This window comes from Anas platyrhynchos, chromosome 1, assembly GCF_047663525.1.
Source record: "Anas platyrhynchos isolate ZD024472 breed Pekin duck chromosome 1, IASCAAS_PekinDuck_T2T, whole genome shotgun sequence".
NCBI lineage: Eukaryota > Metazoa > Chordata > Aves > Anseriformes > Anatidae > Anas > Anas platyrhynchos.
The window spans coordinates 40,103,657-40,120,818 of NC_092587.1; the positions used below are offsets into that span (position 1 = coordinate 40,103,657).

Consider the following 17,162-nt stretch of genomic DNA (forward strand, 5'->3'; position numbering starts at 1 on the left):
GAAAACCCACATTCAACATGGTTAAGCCCACTACATGTCTCACTGAGGTTTTACATGACTTGTCTTTAAATATGTATTTAAACCACTGCAATGATATTAAATGATCTACAGCTGCTACCGTGAAGTTTCACTAAATACTGTGCAGGTTCTGCATGTGTTCCTGCTTTGAGAAAGTTCTGCTGATATAGCTGATGCACAGATGCCTCCTGCTGTCAAACCTGAAATACTACAACCTGAAAAAAAATATTCCTGAAAGAATCTAAGATCCATTTTTCCCGTATTAAATGTTTCTTTTCGTTTAAATGCTCTAAGTTAATATTGGTAACACAAATATTTGGTCATTAAGTACATTCAGTCTCCTATATCATAAGCTCCCTAATTTAAAGGCTCCAGTAGAATAAATTCTGTATGTGTAAACTTAATTACTCTTACTGTAATTACTCTTAGTGTTCTTTTCAAACCCTGAGGCAAGTTAAAAACTGTTTTGGGAAGCCACCATGAAAGACTAAGAAGCCCATAATTTTAGTGTTCTCCTGGGTAATAAAAAAGAGCAACTTGATACCAACAATCAACTACTAATTTCAGAGATGCTAGATCCACACTGAGTGATAACACACTTCATTACATAGAAATAAATGGCTAAAACAGCAAAAGGGTTAAGGGGGAAACTTAGAAGCATGATCTAGTCATTGCTGGACAGAAGGAAGATGAGAAAATAGACAGCCATTGAGAAATACATGACAAATTGATGTGTTGCAATAGATTAAAACAATTATACCAAGTGCTTACTTCATAAACGATTTTCTTGACCTTTAGAGTCTCCAAGTAACTTCACTGGAACTTCCTGCTGACTGAACACTGAAGCACCGAGCAGGGAATCTGGAGCAGTCGTTTCCTTCTATGAATTCCTTCTTACCGATACCAGTGTGTATCTCTCAGTACACCAGGCATAACCAGACGAAGTATTTACCCAAACTACCAGTTGCATTGCTCCAGGCTTTGGCATTCCCTACAAAGCATAGTATGACAGTACCAAACGGAGAAGCTGTGTGCAAGGCAGAGTCTGGCATTTTCCGGAGTTCCTTGCACTTCACAGGTAGCTGTCTTCCAAAAAAAATTATAAAGCACTTGAGCACCCACTGGAGAGCAAAGCCAGCCTGTAAGATGGTTTAAATGACCTGAAGTCTCTCAGCGTTGATCACCTAGTGCTGAGTAAGACATGCTGCGAGTTCAAACATACCGACTGCTTTTCATCAGCTCCAGGATAAGCATCAAGTTTGGGTGGGTACTTGCAACACTTGAGCACACAGAAGTACGTCTGACAATAGCTGAAATTCAGGAGCAGAGGGGACTCTTCTTGCGATCTCAGCACACTTCAGTTAGATACCTATTGACACAACAAGAGCTCTTCCACTAAACCTCCACGCTCCTTTTGCGCCCACTTCTAGCATACGCCAAGTGGATCCAAATGTGGAATACCTTATCTTTCGCTTGGTGTGCTCTGCGCTTGCCTGCTTTGCTTGTTCGAATGTTCCTGCAAAAGTTGAGGGACACAGGCCACATGTGGAAGGCTAACAGCAGCCTAACAGAAGGATTTAAGAAGTGCTGAGATGGAAGCCATCACTTGACACAGCCTGTCATACAAAAACTTCCAACTCATCTTGATCTGACAGTGTAGGACCCTTACTATTTCCAGGAAATGGATTTATATTCACTTTAGGTAAGCATTAGTAATTAGAGATCACTACTTTGACACTCAAATAACTCCAGGACTCAGTGCATCTCAAACAGAACTGATCAGTTCTGAAGTGCAGCCAAAGGTTGGGGTGGGTATCAGCTACTTCACTAACCTGTGCAAGCAAACCTTTGACAGGGCTAAACCACCTGGAAAAGGCTACAGAAGAAAGGAGGAGCTGTAGAGCTGAATCCACCTTCCCCAACACCTGTGAAGCTTTAGTTCCACCCATAACACTACATAGAGAAATGCCTTTGTTATCAGACTGTCCCTTTTATACACAGCTCAGCATTTTGTTTCCACTGAGAAAGAATATCACATTGCAGTCCCCATACCCAGCACAACACAAGGCATCTGAGAAACAACTGCTGCACAGATGTTTGTGAATACAAAAATCTCTGGTGAATCTTGTACTCTCAATTTCTGATTCAGGTCTACAGCAGTGGGCCCTAAAACAAAGGGAAAGCTTAAGCATCAGCTTGAAGGCAAAGATGAACCCAGTAAGCTCTTGCAGTTTTCTACATTCTGCTGTGTTTTTCATTTAAAAAGTAAAAACCATGCCAAAGTTATACTACCTGCTATACAGGTCAGGAAACATTGGTTTCAAGAATCTAATTAAGAAGTCTAAGCCTGTGAAGCTAGTTGCAGAAGACCTTGGTAAGAAAAGCTGATACGCCAAGTATTTAGAACATCATCCCTCTCCAGAAAACAAGCCTTAAGAATACTAAGCTTAAATCTGGTCTACTGCTTCATTTCAGGACACTGTTTAAAACCATATATTAACGAAGCTACTCCATACAGTAAAACCCATTAATGCTAACATAATCTAATCTACAGTTGTCAGAAATGCCAAATTAGCAAGCAGCACCCCAACCCATCAAGCACAAGCCCTGAGCAACCTTCCGCCTCATGCAAAGGAACAGTTCCTCCTACCCCTTTCCTCACAAACCTCATTTCTTCCCCCCTCTGATAGTTCTCACTTCAATATAGCAACCAAAACCAGAAGACCCTACTTGCACAAATCAAACTTTAGTGTAGCACAGTACTGCAACAGCTAAGAAATCAGATTTCTAGTGACACATTTTCCTAGCCTGAAGTTCATAAAATAACTAACCTACTCTCCTGAAATACTAATGAATAGTTTCTCTACAGCTGGTATAAATCCATAGGAAGCAAGAAGAATGAGTCACAATACTGCAATCAGTGGTGAAAGTTTAATGCTCCTGCTACATACTGCCTTTCTGAATTGCTAAACAAGAGCTGTTGATCACAAGCACTGAAACAGTTTGTATTTAACCAATGCCATAAGAACTGGCACCTCAATTTGTATGATTATATCCTTCCTTTCGCTGCAGCCTGGGAAGCACAAGAACTGCTGATTTAGTACTAGCAAACCAATCTAGAGAGCAGCTTACCAAAATCTGTCACCCACATGGATTCACAGCTCTGGATCTTGCAGGCGATCTTTAACATCTACCAGCTCTCCTTTCCAAATACAGTATCACATTGTGTGAGTAACAAATGAGAAAGTAACTTCAACACAAGCTACATTTCATAAGAACAGTGGCTTCAGAAATTTGTTGGACAACTTGTGACAGTGCTTCCTCTTTTCAGGATACTGTTGCCAGATGCTGTTAGCAAAAATGACCTAGACATCTATTTAGGATTTCAGATACTTCTCATGTCCAGAAATGTGAAACCCAGAGCCCTGTGTTAGTTACTGACTGGGGTCATAACACACTATCAATTTAGTCTCCGCATATCCTGAAGTTTAAACAAGAAGTGCTTGGTTTCAGCTTAATCCTGGAAGACATTCACAGAGACCAAGCGATACCCAAACCTCCAGCAGGGTCAGCATTTTAAAAGGTAAGCATATTCTGTCAGGATTAACATTATCACAAGACCACATCCACATTAAGACATGCACCATAATTATACTGACCTTTTATTACTGTATTTTTCTATGCTGTGATCTATTTGTTAACCTAAATAAACGCTTAAGAACACAGCTTTGACAGTACCATTTCATATACAGCTTTAGATAATAAGGGCTCCTTCTCCCAAATCCATAGATACCTAGGAAGGATAAAGATGGCACCTGGCAGTGATTCTGAAATTATGCCCTGCAGCACTCAAAGCTTCAAGGAATACGAAGAAGAAATCAGTTTCAGGCACACTAGACCTACTTCCTCTCAGGCATCTGTGGATTAAGAAGGGCACTTGGTATAGGCTTTGTTATGTATTACCTACCTTCTAAGCAAGAGACTTACTGGAGAAACTTCATCCACAGCCCCATCCTTCCATGGCTGTTGACTCCTGCTTGTCCTGCTTTTTTTTTTTTTCCTTTTTCAATGCTTTAACCCATCATGGCTACTTCAGTATATCAGTGGCAAGGAACAGAGTAGCTACTGCAGAAATAAGACGCATGGCTACCTAGGTGCTTCTTCTCTGCCCTGTGAGGACCTTCTCATCCCTCAAAAAGTTGCCTACATACTTATTTAGAAGATCAGGATTTCTACAATTATGTAAAGAACAAGACTGTGGAGTACAATAGCATCCTGCTGACTGGGAAAAGTTGAATGGACGACAACAGCTCATGGTCTCCTCAAGCTGAGCGCATTCAAACCAAAGTCTCAGGAGCACCTTCAGGCTACAGACAAAACTAGTAAGAAAGATCTAGCCCGTGCTTCAACTTACAGTGAACATCCAGTATAGACAACACATGAACCACAGCATGCTAACAAGCATAGTGAACAAAACATTTGGTGAGGAAGGAAGAATTCCTTGGGTTTTGGTTCCTCCTCTCTAGATGCTTAATAGTGAGTATAAACTAGAGTATAGCTACATGTTCTAGCAGTCTCTTAGGTTACAGAGCAGATTTTATTCAGGACAATGTAGCTCTGTCTACAGAGACTGGAAATTCATGCACCTTTCTTTGGTCCAGATTTCACACTAATAACCCAATGCCTTAGAATCAGGCATGGCAATATCCAAGTCCTTTTATCAGATCTAGCCCCACTTCTAAAATACCATCTTCTCAAAATGGCAGTCTTGACCACTTGCTGAAACACGTAGCTCAGATTCACAAGTATCACGCTGCAAATGGAAGTGTGAATCAAAAGCTTTCCAAACTGCTTTTAAAATGCTATGTAACTTGCTTTTCAGTGACTCAATTTTTGTTTCTAGCAAAGAGTGAACAGCAGCATGAAAGATACACCTCATCAGTTTCCACATGCAGATACACACATCATAATAAAACAAGACTAGCTTCTGAAAATACTAGGTTTTATTCACACCCCAGTGGTAAACAATAACCTTAATATGAGGACTAGGTTTCTTTTGTAGATCACTATGTCACATAAAATACAAAACCCATAGCATAAACAAGCTGACAGTTATGAATGTTTAATGTGGTCTCGCTGGAAATTAAACAAGTCATACTAATCTTCTCAAGTAGTCAAATTCGAAATGCATCATCATCATCTCCTAGTTAGTACAAGTCACTGCCATTTCTATAACAAAGTAATGAAGGCACAGCTAGTGCAAGCAGACTTAAACCCGTTCAGACTACTGGGCTGAAAAATACTTTGGTTGGTTCTTCAGGAGAGAGTTTTCTCTAAACAAATATTGGTCTCGGTTAACAGTTCTGATAATCTTCACAGCTGCAGTCTAATAGCTACATGACAAAGACTTCACAAGAACCAAACTATGTAGCAATGAATTAACATTCATGCTTTAGGGGATTTACTGCATTCTACATATTGGCAGAAAATTATACTGTTAAAATGCTAGGTAGATTGAACCTACATTTTAAACTGGTTCTTATGCTTTTGATTTTATTTTTTTTTTAACAAATCGGTTACTTAATTCTACCAAGATACAAAACATAAGGCTGTAAGTAACTAATAGTTGTGTTTAGGCTATTACAGTGCAGGTAATCCTCAAGGCCACATACACACTGCTTCACTGCTGCTTGCATTCTGCTGGGTTTTGATCCTTCTGCTGAGAAAAAAGGAAATATCAGTTTACAGATATCAATACTTTAAAGGAGTTATTAGAATTGCTAAGCACACCCTCAAGTTCCAGTATTCAAGCTCTTGCATCTCTTCCCCTAAGCTAATTGCCCAGGGTTAGTAATACTGCCAACCAAAGATACCAATCATCTTTGGGTGTGGCACATTCACAACACTTTTGTTAATGCATACATATATATGATGGATGCAGAACAAAAATCAGTTCAGAATTAAGTGCAGTGGGATACTCTGACACCAAAACTGGAAAAGGAGGAGGTCAGTTACATATCATATCAAACAGGCTGGCTCAGAAGCATAGGCTTCAGAAACAACCGTACCTCATATACAGTTTGAAGCAAAAAGCCTTCCCATAGTCAATAAAGGCACAGCCTTTCTCTAGAAGCCATTGCATAGTGGTACAGTGAAACACCAAATCATGGTACGTTCTCAGCACTCTGGAAACTTCTTTTGAAATAAATTCCAGTTGCTAGAAAAATCCCAAGTGCAAATTAAGAGCATTTCTATGCTGAAGCAGGCAATCAACTACACCTAACAGTATAATATGGGCACTTATTGAAAAGTGTCTGGGTGGTTACAAGTTCCGTTGCAAGTTTTACTACACTGCTTTGCCTGGGTTTGCTATTCTACAACCCCAGTGCTAACTCTCAGCCCGTGATTAGCTTACAACTATTTGTTATTTCACACATTATCTGCCTCTCTAAGCCTTTGGCAGTTCTCTGAAACAATCTTGCCCTTAGCTAGTTAGCCTAGCAAAAAGCAATCTCAAGTGGTAAAAATAAGAAGTCCAATTTTCATCTGTTTCATTTTGATTCCAAAACTTTCGTGAACTGGAAGCAATTTAAATACACTATTGCAGCTGAAACATCCTCAACAGGTTGTATATTTTGAGTAATAGTTCTAAACCCCACATCTTTTCAACTAGTGTTAAAATTATAGTATTTTGATTGCAGTTCAAACCATTCCCACTGAAAAATATACTGCCTCATTTGAAATAATAGGAACATGTCACAGCAGACATCTTGAGTTCACACAGTTTTGGTTTTGAATGCAGCTTACACCATCAGGTGTTTCCAAGATGCCTTTAGCTCAGCTAGTAAAAAAACCTGTCAATTTAGTGCCTTGCAATCACCTTCAGCTAACCAAGCCTAATAGCCATTTGCCCTGACTGAAACTTAAAACAAAGCTGCCAGTTTGCTGGCTGTCCACATCTTAGTGCTTGACTGTAAACGCGTTCCTGAACTTTGTCTTCTGCTACCTCAAGAAAAAAAACAGGTTCACTGTCACCTCCCCTTGAAAAAAGTGTGATAGATTTCCCCAGCACAGTACAAGAATCAGCTTGCAACATGTTCCCCAAACCTGAACACATTACTTGAACAGTTCTCTGCATGTTCTTATGACTTCTGTTCAACATTTTCATCACTGAACTAAGACAGCAACTTGCTGCAAGACAAGTTTATAGGAAAACCAAACTTGACTATCTCCATGCTCAAAGCAAAGCATTACTTTTACAAAACATTTCTTAGTGAAAGAACTTAAAAAAAGTTGCCACATCAACATTACTGTCAGAACTGGAACTAAAACAGTCTCAGCCAGAAAAATCACTAAGAATGTGAATGAAGATGTAAACTCAAATACTCCTTGTAATTTCTTACTTTTGGGTCATAATCGGGATCGTTTTCTTCATCTGCTTCCTCTTCCCCCTCCTAAAAGAAAACAGTTGTTTACATTTTGCTAGCTTATCTACATTAGCTTCCCAAACCATTTTCAAGAACATTAAATTCTATTCTGAAATGAATTAACTACCACTTCAAATTACGCATTTGGTATTAGTTTACCCTCTACAAAGTGCATCACCTTTTACTGTTTCAACTTGATTCGTAAGATATCTTAGGGTTGCTTTCCCCTCCCAGTCTGGATCCATAAAGACAAGCTGTTGTACCTTACATTCATTAGTATAACTTAAACTGAGCATCCAAAGCATTCAAAAACTAAAGGAACTTATTCCAGACAGACAACGGAAAGGGAACCATTTAAACCAAGGGAATATGTCAACCCACCTCATCATCTGCCTCTTCACCTTCTTCATCATACTAGGAAAAAAAAAGAAATGGTTTTGAGAGGGTCATAAATGCAGTCATTTCAGACATCAATTCATTCAGGATAACTTAAGTAGGTGCCAGAGACCATCCACATTGTGTTGTGCTTTAAGAGAGCATCCTATAGCTGACAGATTTTAAAAAGCTTCATGAATCAGCATGAATAATCTCTTAAGCTACACTCTGGCAGAGAAAGCTTCCTGCTTTATATTTCTTATGTGCTACACTGGAATAGATTATCAAACTGTGCTAACACCTCTGTCCAGCAGGGCATGTCAAAGCATCAGGCAGTCTATACCATCACTTCCCTCTTCCACCCAACCCCCATCCACTGCTCTGGACTAAAGGTTACCCTTCAACATTCTGAAAACCCAGCTCAATGCTGAATGTATCTCACCCAAATCAGCTCAATAAATTCATCAAGGTTGTCAAACTATGCTTGTTTGTGGGGAGGCAGGGGAAAGGAAATATTTTATCTATATACAGTTCTTGTTTTCTGCGGGTTGATTTTCAACCTTAGCTCCTTTAAATGCAAAGAAGCAAAGCTTTTGCAGAGCTGGCTTTAAAGAAATAGCATGCTTTGAATGTGTGTATCTACATTTCACTAAAGAGTGCCCTCCTGAAAGGATCAGACCTGAAACTCAAGAAACTGGGAAGCTAAGTATCACTATAACTATAAAGAACATTCTGACAAGCTATATAAACAGATGGATTAATTCTCTAGAAGCTCACTGTATTTCAGTGGAAGTATTACGCACACCCCTCTTTCTGTTATGCACATACACACAAACTTCTACTCATGCATGCCTCTAAGCATGCAGCTTCTATCACTGCTTTTGTTATAAAACTCTGAAGTCACTACTTCTAAGATTAATTACCTTCCCACTGCTCCTTATTTAACACCCTAGGAAGTGTATCTGAAACTAACGGTGATACCTCCCATTATAAGTAAGCTAATGTTAATTATAATAGTCCAAAGTTACCCAGTCTCTAAGCAACATTTGGAAGCCTTTAGTACTTTGAAAGACCATTACTTACATCATCATCATCATCTTCAATAGCTTCTCCCGTGAAGTACAATACTGATCGGGGGACTATACGCTCACGTAGGAAATGACCTATTTCAAAGTCTGCAGCAAGGATTGCCTCAGCATCATCATCCTGCATAAAACAACATCATTTTCCAAACTAAGTCAATAACTACTTTTGATGCAAAAACACAAGTTGCAGAGATTTTGATGTGACTAGATTTACACAAATGCCATGCGCTGACTTCATGGTTCATCATTTGCTTTATAGAAACTGAGGTTGTAAGACCAAGTATTACACTTCAGATGTTCTACTCACATCATGCAGTTAGTGGTTTGCTTCTTTAGTAAGCTTAATCATACAAAGTTCTGGAGTTAAAATTTTATTCCTCCCCCACATCCCAACTTACATCTAAGTACAAAAATAGTTCAATACCTCCCATAGACTTTCAGTCTGCATGCATTAAGAACTAACCACTAACCAGGTGAGCCCAATTAAATATCTCCATGGTTCCTATTAATCAACCCATTGTAAAGCAGTTGAGCACCTAAAAATGCTCTGTGCTCTAATAAGCTGTTAAAGTGAACTAAGCTGAACTCTACCCCTTCCAATTAAAAAAGAAAAAAACAATTTTAGTAAAGGAAAATTCACAAACTGTTTATCACAAATATTCCCAAGTCAAACACAGAATCACTTAAAGCTGAACCTATTTAACAAATTCCTAAATAATATGAACAAGCACATTGTATAAAAAGGCAGGAATTCTTCCACTGGTGGTTCCCCCAGCCCAAACTCCTTACTTTTGATAAAACAACTTACCAGGTCTCCACTTTCAGGAACTGTAAAAGAAAGAAGGAAGACAAGTGAGTGAAGTATATATGATGACATTTAAAATTAACATAAATAAACTAATAATCTCTTTACCTTCAGGAGGACTAAAGAAGTTGAAGAAGGAGTCATTGGAAACAGTTTTTGTCACCGTTCTAACTGTTCCACGACCCTTGTGTTTCTGCTTCTTCTTAATGGTTTTCAAAGTAACATTTTTTCCTTTTTTCCAGTCTATTTGGCAGCTGGAAAGAAGAGAGTTGCAGCTTAGAAAAATTCTACTTGTTACTAATACCTGCTGAGGTTATCACAACTGTAAGGGATACAGTAAATATAAAGTTAGGATAACATTTAATTGGTGCTATCTTTTCATGTTATTCTATACTCACTAAAAAAAAAATACCTTTTTTTAGGATTGAAGTTTTTTCATCCAGAACCTTCTCCTTCACCATTCAATCTCTGCAATATTAAGTCTCATCTGCTACAAAGTTCTACCTAGTTTCCTATCAAAAAATAATGTCACCATTTTTAGTGTGACCAAAACATTAGTGTCATATTTGGTCTTAATACATTAAAACTAGAATATGTTGAGGTTTACTACTCACATTATAAAACCAATAAATCCTTAAAATAATGCATCAAGCACATATGTAATTTCTTCTTATTACTTGCCGCTTACAGACCAAAATCATATGCATAGGCTTGAATGACTCTTGCAAAGTACACAAAGTAAATAAAGCAGTGACATAAGTAAGGCTGCCTGTACTTGCAGAAATTCCTGGATTAGATCCCTTAAATACTCAAAGGAAAGAAGTTGTTTTTCAGTAAGAATAAGCTGTCTTCGTTGTAATACAAAACAAGAATTAGGAATAAATCATTTTCGTAAAAGCAGAGAGTCATGTTACAGGGACCTCTGCCAGGACTTACACTTTTCAGTAACAATCCTAATTGCGGAACACAAAATAATTTGATCAAATATACTCAAGCAGTTAGACTAAACTTTTCAGGACATTTTTAGCAACATATTACATTAAATGACTGAAATGAAGTGCAATGAAAGACAGTATTAATAGAATGCACAGCAGTGCACGGGTAAAACCAAATCTTACTATACAGCAACAGGCTGTATACTGCCCAAAAGAGTAAGAGTGCTCAGGTGGGCAGTCAAAACATTAAGGAGGCATTAACAAAAAAGCAACTCGTGATACATACATAAGCAAGTCGTGATACATACATAAACCCCTGATATACCTGATAAGGGCAGTTATTATGACTCAGGTTATGTCTCTTCTTTCTGTTCACAGTGGATGTGCACAGAAAAGAGATTAAATAATTTAAGAAGCTACAGCTAATTTAGAAGAGATCACTGAGAAAGGAATGGGACATTTTCAAAATCATGAGGAAACTAGAGTTACAGATGACTGCTCTCTATTCATAAATAGCTTAATTGAAAGGTGCACAGAGAAGCAAACATTCAACTGTTATAAAACAAACTGGACTACTGCAATACAGAATATAAAACTAGACTTGTCTTCTCAAAACTGCATGTCATAAATAAGGTTTCCAAAAAAAGTGACCAAAGTAGTTTTGAATAAAAATAAAGCTATCAAGGTCTACTGGTATATTATACTACCTAGTTTCCATTTCAGCTTCAGTGATTGCAGACCATTTATAGGTACAGTTGTGGTTTTATATGCACATATATATTAAACTATTAAATATATCATTTATAGTACATAAATTGTTAAAAACTCTGAAAATAACACTAGATGGACACAAAGAATAAACTCTTAGGTGTTTCAGACTAATTTGAATATATAAAATTGCATTTTTTAAAAAGTTATTTTACTTATACACACTAAAAATGTCAACCTGAGCCTAGCCTACAAGTTACTGGGTAACAGCATTTTTCCAGCACCTTCCTAGGAGATCTATAAAAGTCTACCGTTGAATAATAATAACTAAGAGACTGTTTCATTACCTTAAAGCTATTCAATAGCACTTACCCAGTACATCCCATGATTTCTGGCCCATCAAAGGAGAAGGGATCAGAATCATCTGGCTCTGACCTCATTCTATATGTCTTTGTCAACACTTCATTTGTGAAATAGTCATTTGGTTCAAAGTGAAATTCTAATGTGAAACTCTTAAAAAAGAATTGCAGAGAGACAACATTAGCAATTTAGCTACATATACCTTTACCTTCTAAATACTTAACAGCCAAACAAAAAACATACATGCAACAGAACATATCCATCTCTACCAATATTAAAGTGGTGCACAGAACTTGTTCTTGAATTTGCTGCCCAAGTTGTGCAATAAATATTCAAATATTTTCATTTAATCCATTGCTCTTGCACTTCTGACTTAATACACTGCTTGCAGCAATGACATACGATCTCCTGATGTACAGATTTCCTGGTGCTATGTTACAGAAACAGCTTATAAATTTAAAATATTAAAGCTTAGCAAGCTATTTGCTCTCTGGCAAGGAAATTATATACTATTACAATAGTTATACAAAAAGCACCTGAAAATGTTGAAAATTAAAGAGGTGAAATAGTCAAACACTATGGCCAACTTATTAACTCATCTGAATCTGAAGGTTAAGTTAAATATAAATGCATATGGTACTTCAGGGCTAGCACTAAATCTTGCACTGTTTTTCTTAGGACAAGAAGCTGTATATTTCTCAATACTGCCATAAGATAATTTCTTATAACAGGCTATGTTATTGATATACACAAGCTTTAATATAATAATCTTGTTCAGTAGGTTAAACTAACCATAGGCTGTCCAACTTCTGAAAATTTCACTTTTATATCTTTTAAGTGTTTCAGGATAGGTTCATCATGCTCCTGCAAAAAAAAAAAAAACACAATTATTCAACTTTCATAAGATTAAATTACACAGATTTAAGAGACAATGCAGAGAGAAAAAGCTGTATTTAGAATGAGTGATCCTTGACAAGAACCTCGTTACAATAGGGAAACATTTTCCACATACATGACCAGCAGGTGGCAACAACAGCAGCACCGAATTTCTGCTGCATTACACAGCCTGAATCCCATGCAAACAAAATACAGCTTTTAGCAACAATACATTTCATGCACACATTCCTATGTATTCAGAAAGTGCATTAGTAAGGTAAAATTACAAGTTCCACAAATAAGAACACAGCAAGAAGATATTTCAGAGTGCTCTCTGCTTTGAGTCAAATAAAGTCCCAGAGATTACATCCAAGCACTCACTTCATTTTCACTCTCCAACAGACTTGTTAAGTACTGTACTGTTCCTACTTCTTCCTTAAAGAGCACACTTGGATTAAGTACTTAAGCAACCTCAAGGCAACCTGGGCTACCACCTACCTGAACCATATCACTGAGCAAGTCCACGTTCTTGAATACCGTCAGCCAAAATTCAGGAATTCCTTTAGGGTCTTCTTTTTCTTCATCTTTCTTTTCTTCTTCAAGCTTGGCCTTCTCTTTCATTTCCTCCTTAATAGAATAAAAATGTTAGTTTTCCAAGTTTTAAAAGCATAACCCACCAGGCTTGTTAACTGTGTTATGCAGTACAGCTAACAGCACAGATTAAGTTTCATGTGCATACTTTAAGCAATCAATTATAAATTATTATTAAAAGCAATCGTTTTGATTTTTTTTTTAAAGAAAGCTTTATTTACCATACTGAAACTTGTTTCATGCTAAAGCTCGAGATATTGATGAGAACCGATTATAATACTCACTGAAATTTCTTCTTCAACATCTGCTTTCCATTCACATTCTTCCTCTGTAGGTTCATAGATTGCATTGATGATTTCACTCCGCTGAAAAATTTGACCACGAATATTTTTATGATCTAGCTATTGCAGTCATCAATACCTAATAACTAATAAATTGCTCATCCTAATTTCATACAACATATTAACTACTTATCAAAACTTTTTCTGGCCCTAGAAATGCTAATCAGTTACCAGCTTTTCAAATAAATAAATTTCACTAAAATAAGCGCAAGAATTCCAGAAAGGCTACTACATCACCTAACATCTGCTCAGTTAACAGGATGAGGCCTAATATACCAAAGTGATTCTGTTAATCATAGAGCAGACCGAGCCTTTCTCCCCCTTAACCTCAGTGATGTTCACATGAATGGTAAAATGGTGTCAGTTCAAGTGAACAGGCACATATAAGACCAAAGTAATTCAGAACATGCATAAGCTTTCAGTTTATGTTCCCTTGTGTTTTAACTAAATCTTTTAAGTACAAATCAGATTAGCATTAAAATACCTTGTCAAATAAGGGCTGATAGAGAGCAGCATATTTTCTTTCCAGCTCATGAACTTCCTCGTAGAACTTTGCTTCTATCTGTGCACACTGAACTTGAAGATTCTTGAGAGCATTCACACGTCTTTTAACAACTTTAGGCAAGCTGAAAAATTCAGTGACAGAGCTGTTACAAACACTGCATTCTAAACACGTTACCCCTCCTTACTCAGCCCCCTTAATAACCACCTTGCATCAAAACAGATTTTACTCTATTTTAAACCTTAAAAAGCTGAACAAATCAAACCAATGACCCGTTGTACCATGCAGACTGAAACTGTTATCATAATCTCTTAAAAACAGGCATAGTCTGAAAGAGAACCAAAGAATTTCAAATACCTGGGGTATCATGAGATAGACTTGTATAAAACTTCCCATTAAGCTTTACATTATCATTGAGCAGCACAGCAAATTTGTAAGATTGAGCATAATTAAGAACTAACTACTAATTTGTTTAGTTTTATGAAAGTCCAAGACAGTTATTACTTCACTACAGAAGTCAATCTTCAACATTCATATTTGTTTCATTTGGGAAAGAAGCTAGGACTACTGTCTTCATATTCCCCTTCCCTCCCAAAATGAGCGAGAACTGTTTTTTCTAAGTGAGCCTCTATATTATACATGTGTAACAGGAAAGCAATTAATGCAGTTTTAATTGTAAAGAGTTGTCAACTACAACTGTTAATAGTAGTTTCACTTATGGGAAGTTACACTAAGATACTGTTAGGACAGAAATTTACCTATGTGAAGGCTATTAGTGACATCCATGGGGTAGATTGCTGACAGCCTCCATTGCCTATGATGTGAGACAGCCCCCAGCATATGGCTACAGAAGATTACCATGTTAACTTTCTGTATTTAAGCAGTTGGTCACATTATTTAGAACACTGTAGTTAACAGCTGCTTTTTAATTGTTAGTATCAGAGTCAGGTTAGAGTAAGTAACCAGAATATGTTAAGTACGCTAAACAGTGGAAGTTCATATTACTAATGCCATCTGACCTCTAATTAGGTAGGATATGGACACATTCTAAAAGAGCCTTGTTCACTTTAAAATGTGAAATCCATCTCCCTAATGACTCTATGCTCAATATAAATATCCTATTTCTGTTTACTAAGACAACACACAGATAACCAGTAAGTCAAGATTTCTCTTAACCTCCTGACTTGAGCAAAAGTACATCTGCTACACATGCTACCAGAAAAGCTTAATCATAAGTGTTCAAAAGGAGTTGATAACATTCAAGTTGCTATCACTTTTTCTAGAATGTAGTCAACTTCACCATTTGTTGCATCTTTCACTTCAAGAACATCAGAATGATGTAAAAGCAACCAAAGTAGCAAATTCAGTTCAAGAAAAAAAAAGTGGTAAGGAAGAAAATAATTAACTGTATAGGTAAGTCATGCAATAATTACCCACCTAACTCCACATGCATGTATTTAGACTAAATACTAGTCTTCATAATTTCATATTAAAAAAGCAACATTTGAAGAAGCTAATGCTATAACATGCAACATAACCAATTCCAGTACATCTGAACACAAATTTTAATTCCTTTATTAGAAAGTCTAGAATCTTTCGCACACATCAGAAAGCTGTATTTTGATACAGTCCATGCCAGCTAGATCAAATTTTACAATTTGTACATCTACTACATTTATAATGTCCATAAATTCTAGAAAAAAAGTAGATTCAAAGAGATAGCTAATACAAAAATAGGAAATGGAGAAGCAGACCAAGAAATCTGAACCAGACTGCACAAGTACAATAATGGCAAGTAAAACTCATCGCTCTGAGGCCCTGAGCAACCTGATCTAGTGGGTGGCATTCTTGCCTATGGCAGGGGGGTTTGAACCAAGTGATATCTGAGGTCACTTCCAACCCAAGCCATTCTATGAATACAAGCAACTAGAAAACATTACAGTAACACAAGAATGCAATGTCTAAATAGTAGGTGAGGGAAAATCTACCCTAGAAAAGTTTCATTAAAATTATTGTAGCCAGGCACAGGTAAAGGAGTTACTGAATAATTGCCAAAAGTTAGTGGATTCTAAGCCTGAGTAGATAGATGTTTTCCTGGAACGTGTTTATCTTTCCCACCAGCTTATGCATTTAGTTCCTTTACAGCCCACATAACAGGCTTTTAGGATCCCAGATTCCTGCTGACTTGCACCTCCTTAGTGTCTAGACTCCATATATAAACAAACTTTAAAAAATATTTAGGAAGACATTTAAGAGGCACCTGTAAAGCATGGTTAAATCAGCATACGTATGTTGAAAAAGTGCAGATTAAAGTTGCACACATTTTACAACTATTTTTAAACTGTAAATAACTAAGCATTTGGTACAACAGCAAAGCTGCAATGCTTTTTTAAGAGAATGCCCTACTGTACTTGGAACAGATGAAGTAGTAGTACAGTATCTTAGAGAGCAGCTGACTAGAAGAATGCCATATAAAATTCATCAACCTTATGACTTGTGCTCAATTCTTATATCAACTTCTACTAATCTTTCAGGTCCTTAACTAACATCTGTTGAAAAAACAGAAGAAAAATAATTGGATATAGAAAGCCTGTAGTATACAGCGTCCAGAAAGGACCTGTGTGTCCCCTTTGACTCCCATGCTCTTCTGGGGCTTGCATTTATTAGGGTATTGCTGTTAGTTATGCGTGCTTTTGTTCTGTGCTACTATCTGTAGCAGAGGAACATGGGGGTAGGAGTAGCAGCAGCAAAGCCTGTTATTCAGTAGCTATCCCAGTTACCATCAATAGCTCTGCAGGACCCTATCACAGTAAGATAAGTTGTGCTTTACAAATCACATGAATATGGTGAAAAGTTCATACACAGATTACAAAAAAAATAAAGAAAAGATCTACTTGTTAAAGCATGAGTAAAGAAAATTTTAGCAAGCAAGAGAGATTGTTTCAAGGTTGCATATAAGGAGTCCATATCAACTATTGATTGATACAACATCCCTAATTTTATTAGCTTTCTGGTTACACTATAACCATAAAATGACCATATATTTGCCCATGTTTCAGATTAAGGCAAACCTACAAAAGATATTCCAAAGAGCAGGAAAATACCCGTAAGTGTGCCATTTCACAACTGCAGGGGACTG

General features: G+C 37.1%; 1 protein-coding gene across 13 annotated transcripts in view; it reads right to left on the minus strand.

Annotated features, from left to right (window-relative positions):
- Nucleotides 1-5,003: 5,003 nt before the first annotated feature.
- Nucleotides 5,004-17,162, minus strand: part of NAP1L1 (nucleosome assembly protein 1 like 1) — a 28,842-nt gene continuing 16,683 nt past the window's right edge. For 4 of the 13 annotated variants that reach the window (XM_072035068.1, XM_072035057.1, XM_038174102.2 and 1 more), the window contains exons 5-16: nt 14,006-14,147; nt 13,465-13,545; nt 13,088-13,216; nt 12,506-12,577; nt 11,726-11,865; nt 9,819-9,964; nt 9,714-9,733; nt 8,904-9,026; nt 7,827-7,859; nt 7,422-7,472; nt 6,087-6,235; nt 5,004-5,734 (exon numbers count right to left, since the gene is read on the minus strand). In XM_072035068.1, coding sequence (XP_071891169.1) covers nt 5,677-5,734; nt 6,087-6,235; nt 7,422-7,472; nt 7,827-7,859; nt 8,904-9,026; nt 9,714-9,733; nt 9,819-9,964; nt 11,726-11,865; nt 12,506-12,577; nt 13,088-13,216; nt 13,465-13,545; nt 14,006-14,147 — 1,144 coding nt within the window. In that variant the 3' untranslated portion in view covers nt 5,004-5,676. Of the gene's footprint in view, nt 5,738-6,086; nt 6,236-7,421; nt 7,473-7,826; nt 7,860-8,903; nt 9,027-9,713; nt 9,734-9,818; nt 9,965-11,725; nt 11,866-12,505; nt 12,578-13,087; nt 13,217-13,464; nt 13,546-14,005; nt 14,148-17,162 lie in introns of all 13 variants that reach the window. The other 9 variants (XM_072035087.1, XM_072035079.1, XM_072035076.1 and 6 more) reach the window with 4 other exon arrangements.